This window comes from Podarcis raffonei, chromosome 17, assembly GCF_027172205.1.
Source record: "Podarcis raffonei isolate rPodRaf1 chromosome 17, rPodRaf1.pri, whole genome shotgun sequence".
Lineage (NCBI taxonomy): Eukaryota > Metazoa > Chordata > Lepidosauria > Squamata > Lacertidae > Podarcis > Podarcis raffonei.
The window spans coordinates 39,452,516-39,468,481 of NC_070618.1; the positions used below are offsets into that span (position 1 = coordinate 39,452,516).

At 45.0% G+C, this 15,966-nt stretch overlaps 3 protein-coding genes across 10 annotated transcripts in view; 2 read left to right on the forward strand and 1 right to left on the reverse strand.

The window, feature by feature from the left end:
- Positions 1–5,342, forward strand: part of CCDC22 (coiled-coil domain containing 22) — a 28,123-nt gene extending 22,781 nt beyond the window's left edge. For both annotated transcript variants that reach the window (XM_053370982.1, XM_053370983.1), the window contains exons 15-18: positions 3,401–3,496; positions 3,609–3,668; positions 3,768–3,842; positions 4,885–5,342. In XM_053370982.1, the coding sequence (XP_053226957.1) occupies positions 3,401–3,496; positions 3,609–3,668; positions 3,768–3,842; positions 4,885–4,998 (345 nt within the window). In that variant the 3' untranslated portion in view covers positions 4,999–5,342. The remainder of the gene's footprint in view (positions 1–3,400; positions 3,497–3,608; positions 3,669–3,767; positions 3,843–4,884) is intronic.
- HSD17B10 (hydroxysteroid 17-beta dehydrogenase 10) overlaps positions 1–15,966 on the forward strand; it is a 239,552-nt gene that overhangs the window by 90,600 nt on the left and 132,986 nt on the right. The window lies entirely within an intron of this gene.
- FOXP3 (forkhead box P3) overlaps positions 5,535–15,966 on the reverse strand; it is a 30,267-nt gene continuing 19,835 nt past the window's right edge. For 5 of the 6 annotated variants that reach the window (XM_053371019.1, XM_053371017.1, XM_053371015.1 and 2 more), the window contains 7 exons: positions 14,944–15,052; positions 14,734–14,860; positions 13,917–13,983; positions 10,056–10,230; positions 9,092–9,168; positions 7,583–7,681; positions 5,535–5,889 (listed from right to left, as the gene is read on the reverse strand). In XM_053371019.1, coding sequence (XP_053226994.1) covers positions 5,632–5,889; positions 7,583–7,681; positions 9,092–9,168; positions 10,056–10,230; positions 13,917–13,983; positions 14,734–14,860; positions 14,944–15,052 — 912 coding nt within the window. In that variant the 3' untranslated portion in view covers positions 5,535–5,631. The remainder of the gene's footprint in view (positions 5,890–7,582; positions 7,682–9,091; positions 9,169–10,055; positions 10,231–13,916; positions 13,984–14,733; positions 14,861–14,943; positions 15,053–15,966) is intronic. The other variant, XM_053371020.1, reaches the window with a different exon arrangement.

Below are 15,966 nucleotides of genomic sequence, written 5' to 3' on the forward strand. Positions count from 1 at the left end.
CTTCTGAAACCTCTCTTTCTTAATCGGTGTTAAATTTTTCTCAAGAACTTTAGTTTTTGACTTGTTCAGCTTAAATCCTGCCACATGACCAAAATCTTGAATCAGTTCTAATACTCTTTTCGTACTAGATTCTGGCTCCTGTAACGTCAAAACTAGGTCATCTGCAAAAGCTTTCAATTTGTATTGTTTGGCTCCGACCTGGATACCGTTAATCAGACGGTCCCTTCTAATCATATTTAGCAAAACCTCCAGGACCGAAATAAAAAGCAATGGGGAAATTGGGCAGCCTTGTCGTGTACCTTTCTCTATCTTAAATTCCTCTGTCATCACATTATTGACTATTAGCTTAGCCTTTTGTTCTGAGTAAATTGCACTTATACCATTTTCAAACCCTTGACCCACCCCCATCCCCTGGAGATTTTTCTTCATAAAATTCCAAGAAATATTATCAAAGGCTTTCTCCGCATCTATGAAAATTAAAACTGCTTTAGTATTAATATTCACTTGCAACTTCTCCAAAATGTTGATTATGTTCCTCGTGTTGTCAGACAAGTGTCTACCTGGGAGAAAGCCAGCTTGGTCCTTATGGTATCTCTTCCACTAATACTTTTTTTAATCTATTAGCCAAAATATCAGCAAAGACAAAATAAAGCTTCTGTCTTTGCCACTGGAGGGAAAATGTTATTTTCTAGTTGTAACTGTGAGCCACAGGAAATGACAAAACATTTCCTCCTGCCCAGTTCCTACCTTAGAGGTGGGATGAGGCTCTCTAGAGCAGGGGTCAGCAAACTTTTCAGCAGGGGGCCAGTCCAATGTCCCTCAGAACTTGTGGAAGGCCGGACTATATATTGGGGGGGGGGGAAATGATGCAAGAGCACCTTGAGCCCCAGTGGCTGCTTACCTGTGTCTTGTGAGTAGCAGGGACTGGCGGTGGTGGCAGAGGGATGATGAGCGGCACACAAAAGGGCTCCGGAGAGGGGCTGCTTAAAATGGCGGCTGCTCGAATGCCACTGCTGCTGCTGGCACCAACAAAGCCCAGCCCCCTTCCTCCTCTAGGCAGGGCGAGGAGAAGCCAGGAGGAGGGAGGGAGGAGGCGCCGGCACCACCACCATGTGAGGGAGAGGGAAAGCATGTGTGCGTGCTGGTGATCCTTGCAGCAATTCCCAGACCGTCTGTGGGCCAGATCCAGAAGGCAATTGGGCCTGATCTGGCCCACGGGCCTTAGTTTGCCTACCCATGCTCTAGAGTTACACACTGTTGTAGCCCTTATTAGCACTTATGATTTTGAACCGATTTTGTGTTTATAACTTCCAATGCAAAGCCTAGAGCACTTTCACCATAGAAGTATCAAAGGGCAGAGCGTTTGCTGTTCTGAATCCATAGGTGGATGCAGTGGATGTCTCCCCCTACTTCAGATCTGGACTATGTATCACTCTAGACTTTTTCTATCACTTTGGTTCTCACAAACTCCCCTTGGCACTATATAAAAGGGTTGGTACCCTGTGTGGAGGGTGTTCAGGAGACAGTTTTCAACCAAGATGCAGAACATACACTGGGAGGGGAGCAGCTAGGGAAGAGTGTGTAGCTTTCCAAGCAGGGGGTTGTGCCTTTTCAGGGAGCATTTTTTTGGAAGTGTGGTGTACCTATGACTGAGCATTCTGCATGGCAACAACTGTGGCATCCTCTGCTTCCTCAGCTCTCTCTGCCCTTGATGGGGAGGCTATAGCACAATGAGAGTCAGTCTGCACAGCAGGATTTACAATCTTGGCACAGTAGTAAAGGGTTTTTTGCACCCACTTCCTGCACATTTAACTATGCTGATGTGCCTAACTGATCAGCATATTAGGAAGCTGCTTTATAATCTCTTCCTCCGCCACTTTCTCCTTCAGGAATAATACCTACTGGATGTAGTTGGAAAGTGCATTAAACCAATGGTGATAGATTTAGTAGCTCTTATAAATCTTCAGCCTGTTTTTTCTTTGAATTGACTTTTAAAAATACATAGGGTGTACTGTTGGTCACCCCTAGGGTTAAGCTACATGACGGCAGATTCACCTGTTGAAATGAAGGACTGCCACAATTTACCAGGCATGCAAGGGGTGGGGGTGGGGTTTGAACAGCAAAAGGGCCATGCAGGTGAGGGGGGTCAATCCTCCCACCCCCTTGGTAGTCTCCTCTCAGCTTCTTCCTATCCTGGCACTTTTCCCCCGCAGCTAGGCTCCAATGTCAAAAACGGCTGGGAGGGAAAACACTTGAGCAGAGCTATAGGGAAGGAAGCGCTGAGCAGAATGGGCTGGGTGTTTGCAGTCCTCACATGGCTGTGCCTTTGGCTGCTAAAACTGGGCTACCCGCTCCTGGTTTGATACATACTTGCAGCAGTTCCAAGTTTCAGATGCAGGGATCTGCAACTTTAGCATGCACATAACCCCTCCCTGCAATAAACCTCCACCTACAACAGACCCAAGAAAACAGGGCCCCTGGCACTTCAGATGTGAGAAAGTATGTCTGTTCTGCCTCCATCCATCTGTTAACATTTTTCATTTCTGTCCAGAACTTTTGAATGAGAGTCCTATATTGGATATACTGTAAGTTTTAATTTTATCTGTTGAGTGTGTGTTTTCTTATTAAAGATATTTGTAAAGCATTCTGGGGGTTTTGTATAAGGGGTGGTAATGTAAGTTGGATGGATGGATATACACACTTCATACTCTTTTGTACGTACGAAAGGAACTTACAGACATACAAAAATGTACACCCAAACATTCTCTCCCATGCAGATAATAGAGATAAGAAATGCACACTTGCAAAGAACCAGGCTGGGCACATTCCCCCTCTTTCACACTACTATTCTTCATTCTCAGACTGATTTAAACCGAATTGTAAACTGCCCTGTGTTCCTTTGATGTAGGGCAGTACACGAAATGAAATGAATTAAAAGTAATTAAAATAAAATAAAAGTGGGTGGGTGGGTTGCCAGGTATGGGGGCTTAACAAGAAACTAAGCAGAGTCCCCCTGAGATTGCTGAATAAATGGAAGCTGCCTTAAAGATTTAAAAAGGATGCCACTACTGCCTTTAATTCATACTAAGACAAGGGACCCTGGCAATCCCATGGGGCCTGCAAACTCTCATAGCCGACATGCGTGTGTCTGATCATGCGAAGATGGTGCCCCTCAGCAGCATTTCCCTGTGCCAGGGATGATCCTGTCATGCAGGCAACCAGCAGGAGCCCAGCTAGGCTGACCACAAGTACTATCCCTCAGCCCAGGACAGAACCAGCTGTTAGTTTACAGCCTGTTGTTGTTGTTACCACTGTTGTTATCTGTCTTTGTTCCCGAGTTTGGGTTTTCAACCTATTAACAGTCTCCATTTTCTAATGCCTGCTATTTGTGCTTCTCAAGATCTTGTCAGATACCAAGGAGCTCCAGAAGGAGATCAATGGCCTCACTGGGAAGGTAGACCGGACCTTTGCTGTCACTGATGAGCTGGTTTTTAAGGTGAAGGCAAGGGATCAGATTCTGGGGGTGGGGAGATGGAGAGCAGCGCTTTGACTGACCTTCCAGTTGCTAACTTTTCCATCCCTCCCTTCTGCATTCTTTCTTTCTGCAGGATGCCAAACGCGACGAGGCTGTGAGGAAGGCATATAAATATTTGGCAGCACTGCACGAGGTAAGCCTCAGCAGTAATATATTAATTCATATATAGATATAGAGCTGCAGTTAGAGCTACATCCCTTTCCAGCTGACTCTGACTCTTCCTCTTCCTTAGAACTGCAGTCAACTGATTCAGACTATTGAGGACACAGGCACCATCCTGAGGGAGATCCGGGACTTAGAGGAGCAGGTGAGGCCTGCCAGAAAGTGGGTGGAAACATTAAACATTACTCTCTTGCAGTAATCTGAACTTCTGTGTGGAGGAAATTGTTTCAGAAATTAGGATACCAGGAAATATCTTTTAACAACTCCCTCTTTAGAAATAAAAATGCAGCTGCCAAACATGGACCCCTGTCCCTCTGTTCTAGCTTCCAGTCATGCTTTCTCTCCTGCTTCCTGACCACCACCCCTGTGCCGAAAGCTTGCAGATTCTGCCATCTGTACACATCAAAGTCCTTTTGATTTTGTAAAATTAATTTTTAAACTTGGGGGTTCTGATCTCACTCGCTCAGAAGTTGAGATTTCAGTCTAGAAAGAGGGACATTCCATGCCTGCTCTGTCCATATCCTCCCGCCTGTTACCTGCCGCTTCTGCTCTTTTGGATGAGGCTGCCCCTTGATTCTCAGCCCTCATTATGGACTCTGGCCGTTGTGATTCTGTAGACTCACCATGCACCTCAGATATTTTTTTTACTTCCAGATTAACAAAAAAAGCATGACTCTTGTTGTTGAGGTTGCAAGCAGGAAGTGTGGGTGCCTGAACATACTTCCTGTGGACAGGATGTGGGACCTCAGTGGCCTCCAAATCTGTGTCTTTCTCCCCCTTTCCCATGATGAGTAGGAAGAGAATTACGATCCCAGGAGTTGAACCTGAGCCCTCCTGCATCTTGCCAATCACACCTGCCACTTGCACGATGTTCCTTCCTAGATTAATGCTGCAGTCTTATTCACATGATATGCATGAGGTGTGGTAGGTGGGGGGTTGTTTTAAGCATTACCAGATTTAGCAGGCAAACTTGGTTCAGCACTCAAGCAGAAATAAGTGGTGTTGGGTTTTTTTAAAGTTCCCCTTAACACTTACTTTATTTATTTTAAAATATTTATAGGCTTCCATTCTGAATGCAACTCTTACATGGCTGCTTACATAGCACAACTGGGATACCATCATAAAACAATAGTTCTCCCTGCTGAACACTGCTACCCATTCATAAAATAAAATGTCTCTTTTCCCAGATTGAGAGTGAAACCAGCAAGAAAACCCTGAGCAATTTGGAGAGGATTCTCAGTGACTACCGGGCCATGAAGCAGGAAAACGCAGCATTGCTTAGCCGTACCCGAGAGACGTGAAGCCCCCTTCCCAGTGCACAGCTACAGGGGGCTGGTGGGGTACCTGACCTCTTTTAAGTCAAGACTGCTGTGCCTCTATCAAGGGACGGGGCACGGGGAGGATGAGCAGGGCTCCTCCTTCCAGGCTCTGTCTGCATTGTAAGTTGCCTAAAACCAAGCCAACGTGCGGCACAGTTTGAGGCGGAGGGTGGGATTGGTCCCTAGTGCCATTTTTCTGACATAGATTGTATATTGGAGAAGTAGATGTGGGGAGTAATTGTTTCCTCCATTTATTATTTCCAAGCAAACCTCCTATCATCTCTTCTCAAAAACCAATAAAATCTCTCTCTTCTTTTTGCAGCGTACTTGTGCTGGCTACGTGTGCAGTAACATGGGGGGGGGGGTTTACAGGGGAGGCTTGCATAGGCTGCCATTTCCCCCCTCTTCTGGATTTGATCTTTTTGCAATATTGCTTTCTTGTCTGGAAGCAGGCTCAGTTGTGGGTTGTGTGTGCATGCTGAGGAAAGCTGGTGGCTATAAGAAGCCAGCTTGATTCGGGGGGGGGGGCATGTGCACACACACACACACACACACACTCGCTGCCAGGCCGCCTGCAGGGGGAAGTCTGCACTGTGATCCTTCAGCACATGGTCCCTAAGGAAACAAAAAGTGCGGAGAGGACTCCAGCCTGTGGTGGATGCGCCTTTCTGTTCTTGGCTGGCCCAGTCTCTCTTGGGTTGCAGAAGACCCTGCTGCTGCTTCTTGGCTGTCAGGATATGGGTGTGAATAAGTGGAGTAACGCTGGTTCCTTTTCTTCTGGTACTCAAACTCGTCCAGCGTCCACACAGCTCCTTTCACATTCTCCACACGCACAAAGCACTTGTGCAAGCTCAGGTTGTGTCGAATGGCATTCTGTTGGTTGAGAAAAGATGGGTAGGGTGCCCTGGCCATTAGACCCGCCTTCTCCTTTACCCCGACTTAACTCTCGTCCCTCTGCCAAAGTCTCCCTCCCTCAGGTGCCCTTCAACCCTCTTAGCAGGATCTTCAGCCCCTTAACCCTGCTCTATGGTGTTCTAGAACTAATATTTTATAAAGTACTTGCTATAGAAATGAATAGAAATGTATTCATCTGCAATAAACACTGTGATCCCAGGAATATACAGTAAAATAAACAAGCCATCTTATACTGCCTCAGTTTGCCCCAAATGCTAAGCTATGTATGCTGTGGCCAAACTTTTTCCTCCCATAGAGGGCTTGAGCGTTGCTTAGGGTCTTAATTATTTATTTTCTGTTTTAACAATGGTAAGGCATTGTGTTTTTATTGCTTCTTTTATTAAGAACATTTTTATATGGTATTTATTGTAGTGGTGCAGCAATAAAACTGCTAGCACATTTGCAAAACTAAGCAAGGTCCAGTATTGTTTATAATTGAATGGGGGACCACATTTTAAGATTGCAGCAGGTTGGCGTATATGGCCCTTGGGGTCCCTTCCAACTCTAAAATTCTATGATTGTATGATTCTATGTATTGCAATTTAAATTCTATGGAATTCAAATTCAAACAGTATAAGAAATAAGAGAACCAATGAAATACAATTAAAAATCATTATGACTATTTGATGGATAGGTGAGCCATTTCCTGTCTTTAACAGCAAATCTGCAGACATGTCGTGGGCTACTTGAATGACACTCAGTCCATGGGCCACACTTTGGGAACCCCTGGCTTAAGTGTCAACATGCAAGTGTGCTGATGCACAGTAAGAAGACTGTAGCCACTTTTGTCCTCCTGCACTGCCAAGCCTTAGTTTGACATAACATTCTGTGTGACTTCAGTCTTGTGGCTTGTCTTGTGCCAAACCAACCATGAGCAGTAAGCCAAGAACAAACCTTGTTTAAAGCACATGATTTGTTTGAAGAGAGACAAACAATGAGCCTGGGTTTGCGTATAATGCTAAGTTAAACTAAGGCTTGGCTCCAGGTAGTGTTGCAGGAGCAAGAGAGGAGTGAAGAGGCTGCCATTTTATTACTGTGTACCAGCAAGCTTGCTCATTGACACAAAAGCCATAGCTTGGCTTAGCATTATGTGCAAACCAGGCTACTGAGTCATAGTTCCAGCTAACCAAGATCAGCCTACTTGAAGATTTTCTACTGAGGGTACTTAGGACTAAGCCACCAGCCTTCCCCGTGGTTTCTTGGGCAATAGAGAATCAAATACCTTTATTACCTCTTGAGTGTTGCAGGGTGGGGTGTGTTTCTGAGGCAAGGTTCTAAAACTCACCTCTTTCAGTCTGTTCATTATTATTATAATACTTATAAAGTGCTGTCCCACATTTTTCACCATTCATTTCTGTCCTGGTTCCCTAGTCTGGAGAAATTGTGTTTCCAATTCTGCAAAGTGTACACATCAAAGTCCTTTTGATTTTTAAAAATTAATTTTTAAACTTGGGGGTTCTGATCTCACTTGCTCAGTAGTTGAGATTTCAATCTAAAAAGAGGGACATTTCATGCCTGCTCTGTCCATATCCTCCTGCCTATTAACTGCCTCTTCTGCTCTTTCAGATGAGGCTGCCCCTTGATTCTCAGTTTAAGAATGGGATCCCCTTACCTTCCAGGTGGTTACATTGTGCCTGAAGTAGCCAAAGTTGTTAAACCAGCGATAAATCTCACTCAGGCTGAGCTGCTTCTTAGGAGATTGTAAGATGGCCTGCAAGTAATAGGCAGGTATGGTTAACAGCCTGGTTTTGAGGCAAAGGTATCTCAGCGTCTTCTTGAAAAGCAACAAAAGGGCCTTCTGTGCTCCCAGTATTGTTGTGCTAAATTGGATGCATGTAGAAGGTGATGGGAGGGAGGGAGGTTCAGTGTGCCTGGCACAGGGCTCACCTCCTATGGTGGCTGTAAAAGGCCTCAGTAAATAACACCTCAAAAATCCACAATGCAGAAAGGACTGTTTGTTCTTCCTGCTCAGTTCCTGGTTGCACTGTCTTCTGAACAAAGGAGAGGTGAAAAGAGCATCCCTCACTCTCTGAGCAAGTATGATGGTGACTAATGCAGATGCCCACACCCTTTTCTGCTCTTTTAGATGTGGCAGCCACTTTGTCTTATGCCAGGTGTGCATTGCAGCCATGTGATGCATGCTCAGAATTCTAAAGATGCTCACTAGCCCAAGAAAGATGGCAACCCTTGCTTTTTGAGAGCCCATGCGAGCATTGTACAGTAAGTTATGGAGCCTGAATCAAAGGGTAGGCTGAAATGTTTTCTCTGACAGCTGCCATGCACATCGCTGGAAGTGGGCCCCAGTGGGTACTAGGCTCAACTCAACACTTGTATGTTGTTGGAGAGCTGTGACCAAGCATTCTATGTGTGACATATGCTTGTCATTGTACCTCTTAAAGTACTGATGCCTAAAATAGCTGCTTGAGTTGCTGACAGCTAGGTCTAGCCCTGCACAATCCCCCACTTGCCACTAATTACACTTCCATGTGAAGTATGTGATCAGATGAATGGGCTTTTTAAAAACCCAAACGGAAAGACCCTTTAGATGCCCTTCAGTCCTCACTGGCTTAGTGATCCAGGTAGAACTTTTTCTGTCAATGCAGTTAGAGGTGACCAGAAGTCCTCCAGGGGTTGATGGACTCCAACTCTCACCAGCCTCAGACAGCATAGCCAGTAGGCAGGAATGATGGGAATTAAGCTTGTGACTCATGTCAGGCTTGTGCCCACCAAGACCCATAGGTTCTTTTCACATGGGATGATCTGGAGGGCCAGATTCCCCATCCCATTCTTGAGGGGTGTGTTGCAACCACACAGTGAACTTTTCAGAAAGTTGTTGGCTACAGGAAACAGACACAAGTGGAAGTCAACTGAGTACAGAGAAGGAAGAGGTTTGTGGGCAAAGGATAGTGCTGCTGAAGCCAGGAAGTAGAGAAGGGAGGCAATAGCATATAGGGGCAACAAGAATGGTGCCTATTGCAAGGACATTCAATCATACTGTATCTGGAAAACAACATTCATATTTTGGGGTTTTGATCTGGTAAAAAGCTGCATAGCATTTAAAAAATATAGTTGTATCCTATATGTATGGGATTTCATATTTACCTTTTGCTAAATAACTTACCCAACGAATAAGGGCAGCATACGTGAAAGGTGGGCGGTTGAGAGTGTGACGGTAATATTCTATGCTGGGGCTTCTCTCTGTAGACAGAAATGAGGCTGGAGGTGTTAGTAGGAGCAATTCTTTGCTGGAGATTTCTGGTTCCAAATCATCTTCTGCTTGAGAGCCCAGTCAGCCAAGACACTCTTTCCTAAATGGCAGACTTCAAACCTGTGTGAGATCTCTTAACTCTACAGCAGTCAAGACTGACTGTCGCGACTTGTGGGAAAGGGCACTCTGCTCATGCTCAGGGACATTTCTTTGTATCAAGTCTTCAGATGCAGCATCTAAATGGCAGGAGGCTCAGATTTTAGGATGCTTACTCACTTCTGTCAAACTGAGGCAGCATGACAACAAGCCAGCCTCAAATCAGCTTCAAAATGGAACGGGTGCCATATTACCCCTTTGTTGCTCTTGTCCTCTTGTTCAAGGAGGACCGTAGAACACAGATGATTCCATTCTGACTGTCCAGGGCATCCATGAATCGAGCTTAGCATTGTCAAGGTCTCTATATGATGTTACCAGGGACTGATAATATGGGCATGCCCTTTAATAGGAATACACATTACTAGTCCACAAAGCGCTCCAAAAACCCCAAGCAGAGGTGAGATGGTATGCTAACTGACTCACCTGAATGGCTAAGAGTAAAACATGGTGTGAAATTCAGTGCATGGACTCTGATGTTTCCACTGTGTGTGGCTAGAATTACTCCTGAACTGTTCCCATTTCCTTTCTCAGAAACTGGCATTGTTTTCAATCACTGCAACCCTGTTGTGGCTCCGACAACCCTCCCCACACCCTAAACAGACAACAGAATTTTATATTTCATGCCCACTCCTGAAATCTAATGGCTGGAATGTGCCATCCATTTCTAGAGCTTAGTGAAGGGGATGGAACCTGGCCTCCATTCTCCACCAACACTTCTCACCTGAACAGAGGTGGGCTCCATGGCTGTTAGAGTGGCATTCCAAACCCTCAAACTCATTCCTTGGCCCTTCAGACTGGCATGAAATGATTGGCACTGGTGCATCTGGATGCTGTGAAAGGAAGGCAGGTGCCAACTCTGCGCGCATGACTAACAGTTTCTGCTTCTCTTGTGCCAGCTAGATCATGGGGGAAGGTGGAGAAGAAAGCACAATCAGTTTCTAGATGCACCACGCATGTCTCCTCCTGCTTAGTCATAGCCTAGGTTATCAATCAGATGTATGTTCCTCTGAACAAGGGACAGAGTGCAAAGGGTCTGGAAAATATTTTCATTGTTTTTTAAAGAGCAAGTTTTGCCTTTGTTGTTGTTTCAGAAAGCAGCAGTGGCCATGCCTGCTGAAAACTCTCTGATTCAGCACTTCCGGGTTAGCGCCAGCGATAATGGCGGATTCCCTCTGATCTCTGAGAGACCAGCTCCGTGGGATCGGGTCTGACCGCTGCAGCGAAGCGGGGACCCACTTTAAAATCACAGGCGGGTGAAGCCTGTGAGCGTGGGACTCAGCGGGCACCCTTAGCGCCCCCCCCAAATTGTGAAGGGACCCTGTTTTTGGGCTCTGGAGCAAAGCGGGGAGAGTGGCGCGGTGCTGTGAGCGACGACTGCTTCTTCCGCGGAGCGAAGCCGCACAGCCGTTATCAGAGAGCGCTGACTTTTTCCTGGACAATTTGTCTGCAAGAAACAACTACCTGTGAGTAGGATTAAATTGGATTAAAAAGGAAAGTAAATTAGCAAATTCGGCACCGAAACGGGGGAAGAATAAACAGGAAGTCTGCTTCCCGTTTTTTGTATACAGAACAAAGCAAAGAGACTGTGAGCTAGAACTTTGAAAGTAACTTTTAAAAGGGTCAAAATCCGAACGTCAGACAGAAGACTTCCCCTCCGGATTGCAGGAAAGGAGGGGAAAAGATTTGAACTTTATTTTCCTGTAAAGAAAGTGGGGAAAGGAATTGGAAATCCACTGCTTTGATCCTGGGAACGGACTGCCTTGAAAATGAATGCCGCATTGTGAAAGGCACGCAATAAACTGCTTTTGACAGCTAACTCTGCAAAAAAGATACAGTGTTTCTGGCTGACTTCTCCTGGTTTTAGAGTAACTTTAAAATAGTTGGAATTGATACAGTCGTCTTTTTTTGATGAACTGGGGGACTTAAAAAAAAGTTATTTTTTAAAGTTACAAGTTTGGCTGCAACTGTGTCCCCCTAGAGGAAGTAGGACATTGTTACAAAAATAATTGAGCCAGGGAATTTTCCACTTCATAAGAAAACTCTCTGATTCAGCAAACTGAGCTTTTGCTTCCTCAGAAGACTTCATTGTTCTCTCCCCAACCTGCGGTTGTCTACTATTCACTTGCCATTTCTTTTTTAAAAAAAGAATCTTGCTTTCCTCTTGCTCCTTTTTCACCTAAATGCAATCTCCACACACCAGCTCTGGAAAAACTCATGGCTTTGGGAAAATAATGCTAACTAGTGGGACCCACAACAAAATAGTGGGATGTTCCTGTTCAGGTTCCCAGCCATTTCATTCTATTCCACTCCACTCCCTCTTCACCCCACCATACCTACTGAGCATGTGCTCAGCCCAAACTGGGTCATTTGACTCTCAGCACCGCGCCGCTCACCCCGTCCCCTGTTCCGAAGCCTTTAAAAAGGCTCCTTCGCAGGTCGGGGGGGCGCAAATGGTGCCCGCCGAGTCACCAAGTTCACAGGCTTCAATGCCTGTGATTTCTGAGGGTCCCCGTGTCGCCGCAGCGGCAAGACCCGGTTCCTGCGGAGCCGATTCCCTCCGGAGCTCGGAGGGAATCCGCCATTAGCCGATGGCGCTAACCCGGAAGACCTGCGAAGGAGCCTTTTTAAAGGCTTCGGAACGGGGGACAGGGTGAGCGGCGCGTTGCTGAGAGTCGACTGCTTCTCCTGCGGAGTGAAGCCGCATGCCATGGTCGGAGAGCGCTGACTTCTTCTGGTGAACAATTGGACTCTAAAAGCAACAACCCGTGAGTAATACGGAAATTGGATTTGTAAAGAAATTTTTTTTTTTGAATTAGGCACAATCGGGGAAGGCGCAAACAGGAAGTCCGTCTCCCCGTCTTATAAATAATCTAAAGCAAGGACTAGCTAACTTTTCTTCTTCTTTATTGGGTAAAAGACATTAATTTCACGATTTGGCAGTATAAGTAATTTCACTGGAGGATAAGAGCTAATTTTGAGAGCTGAAGTGCCACCCCCCCGGACCCGGGAGTGATCCGCGAGAGAGCCTGTTGAGGAGATATAGAAGAGTTTGACAGCTGTCAAATTAGCTGTCTAGAAGGAAAAAGAGAACTTTGTTTCTGCTGTCTCTGCTGGATATATTTGCTACAATTTGGTTATATTTTGTTGAAAACAAGGAAGAACTGATACAAACTAACTTGATTTTTGGATTTGAACTGGAAGGAAGATAAAGTAACCAAAATCCCTCTAGAGGGGATTTTGGGACATTACAAGAATGGCTGAAGGAGGAAAAATTCAAGCTAAATTGGACAGAGTGTTTCTTCTCTTGGGAAAGTTACAAGGCCAAATTGATGTTTTGGCTACAAATGTTGCAACTCTGGACTTAACAGTAAACAAATTCATTGAATTTGATAAGGACTTGACTCATGAAGTCCATGCAGCTGGACAAGAAGAGAAACTTGAAAGATTTGAGAGTGTGGAGAAAGAGATATATGTTGTTTCTGAGGAAAAGGAAGGAGATGTAATGTTGCAGATGACAAAGGAGAGCCAGAGGCCTGACATGATGGCTACAAAGGAAAATAAGTACTGGATGATGAAAATCTGTTTTGAATTGAAGATTGAAGAATGGGGAGATCTCCTTATGTGGAGATCTGAAGACCTATGGATTACAAATTTGATTAAGGTGAAAGTTGGAGCTTTTGGGACATTTGGACTTCTTTTAAGTCCTTTCTTACTCCTTTTAAGAAACAAGATTCGGGCTCCACTTTTAAGTATGGAGGTCTGGCTGGAAGAAATATGGACCCTATCGGGACAGAGCTTCTCCGAGATCTGGTGTTTAATATTAAGGACTATCAAAAAAACCGGCAGAGAGGAATTGAGAGAGAATTAAGAGCCTTGGATGTGAGGTCTCCAGGCTGATAGTAGACTAAGACTGATGGACATTTGTTGGGGATTGAAACCGGGAAAGGGTGGGGTGGGGTTTGGGAATCCAAAGGGTGCAGAATTATAATCTGTTTTTTTTTTAATTTTGTTTTGTTATTAGTATGAAAATTGGGGAATTCGCGGAAGGGAATTTGGGTCGACTTTAGAAAAAAGTTTTAAGAATGAGCACTGATGTTTAAATACTGATGTTTATAAGTTAAAATTGGTTTTTTAAAAATGAATTAAATATAAAAAGGTCAAAAATTGGGGACAAGTACTTGTTGAATTAACAATTTGAATTGGAATGTAAGAAGGGGAGGTGTGGGGAAGTCAGGGAAATATGTTATTGAAAATAAGGATTGTAAACTTTATGTGTTTTTAACTTTTTTGTTTTTTGATTTTTTAATGTATAAAGATGGAAAAACTCAATAAATATCTTTTTTTTAAAAAACCACACTGGGTCATTTGAGAGGTTCCCCCACAAGATGTTAAGATTTACTGTACGTACTTCCCAAATCTTGTTCCCTCTTGTGTGTGAGTGTTGCCATTTTGGCTACATAAGATGCTATACTTGGAGGACCATACGCCTAGCAAGCTCTCTGTTCTGCAGGCTTCCTTCACAGTGACTGTGTCAGCATCCACCCCCCTCCCTCATCCCACCACCTGCCAACTTTGTCCATACCTGCAGAGCTAATTTGTTCACCAATTCTTCTTGCACCAGCCACTCTCTGCGCATTCTGCACATGACTCTGCAAGAGAAAACAAGTCCGAGACATTCAGCCACTAGGTTCAACTGTCTTGCTTTCTCCCAGGGACAATGCCAAGGACCTGCTCGCAATCTCAGGCCCATCCTACAAAAATCCTGGTTTTGTTGTGTTGGGGTAACAGGAAAGCATATCAGAATGAAGCAGGCCTCTCAAACATAACTGTCCTTTATTGCTATGTAACAAGAATGGAAAATGAAACTAACTGGAGCTTTGCAGAATGCAAACTACAGGAGTTCAACAGGTTCAAAAAGTACTACATTGAAGCATAACGCCCCTTGGCCTACCCAAGACCCCTCTCCCCTTAGCAAACAAAATATTTTAACCAACCTAGAGGTGCCTGTTTGCAGTGTGGTCTCTGTATTTTGCTGATGGGACTCTGATTTGGCAGCTGCTGTGAGCAGAGGGGGTTCTCTTACTTCCATCACTTAGTGGCTCTAGTAACGCCACAGGAGGTGTGGCAGGAGCATCCACTTTTGCCCACGGCCCTGAGATTAGGAGTCTCATGCTCTACCAACTGAGCTATCCTGTTTTATTTCAGTGTATTATAAAAATATATTTTGTAATGGGTATGATTTTTGTATACATTTGAATAATATATTTAATAAAGCAAACTGCAATGGGAGGTATAGACCTGTTTGCCTTCTTAAAAAATTAAGCCATCTAGTAAGGGTGCTTTTGGTACCAGAAACTTGTGGTTTTGAAAGAGGTATTCAGGGGAGTCGGACAGCTCACCTTTCCTCATGGCTGTGAAAGCAAGGGGTGTTGTCCATAGGTGTTCCTTTCGCAGGGGACCTGTCTCTGGGATGGAGTGCGGGGGGGGCTGGGAACTGAACCCAGTCCCATTTCTCAGTGTTGTTCCCTGAAACAAAGGCAGACAAGAATAGGTAGGGAGCTGCTATATTCCCACTCACAAATGCCATCCTTTCCCCTCCCTCTACTTACTGTGGGGTGGGGCAGGGCCTGAACTTGCTGAATGGGCTCCCTGGGGTAGTAACGACCCAGAAGGGGGCAGGACGACAAGGGGCAGTTCACTGCCATCTGTGTGAGTGACCTGAGGAAAATAAGAGAGTCAAATGAAATCCAGGAATCTCAGATGTGAATCCTCCTGGAGTCTTTAAGATAGGGATAACCCAAGACTTCCATGAATCTTAGTGCTCATCCACATTTCTGCTTGTCCTGGGTTGGAATGGTTTTTCCACTTGTCCTGTGCTTTCTAGGCACAGATCCAAGCAGTTTTGCATTTGTCCAGCAGCTTTCTTCTAGAAAACATGCTCTTTACCACAGAATCTTTCCGCAGGGCCTGCAAGGCAGAGCTGTTCTACTGGGCCTTTGGTCTGGGCCCTGTCTGAGCCCCTTCTTTCTTTCTATGGGACCCCGTGTGTAAGTGGCCTCCTTGGTTCTTTCTATTGGCCCATATGGGACCAGCACGGGTGGCCGGGCCTGGTGAACATTTAATTCCTTACACCTACAGTTATGATTTGTGGGTTCCCACTTAATTTTATTTTGATTTTAAATGTGATTTTGAATTGTATTTTAAATCTAATTGCTTGATTTTGTGTTTTTAATGTATTATATATTTGGTGTTAGCCGCCCTGAGCCCAGTCTCAGCCGGGGTATAAAGAAAAATTTATTATTATTATTAGAATCAAAACAAAAAGCAAAAGCAACGCGAAGCCTCCGGAGCACAACGGGAGTTCCCGCTGCACTCTGGAGGCTTCGGGTTCCTTTCGCTGAAACCAGGAGAATCTTCCTGGCTTCATTGAAAGGAACCTGAAGCCTAGAGAGTGAGAAGCCTCCGGAGTGTGGCGGGAGTGCTCCCTCTGCGCTTCGGAGGCTTCGTGTCGCTATCACTGAAGCCACGGAGCCTGCATTTGCTCCATAAGACGCACACACATTTCCCCTTAATTTTTGGAGGTGAAAAGGTGCGTCTTATAGAGTGAAAAATACAGTAAATTTGTGTGAACA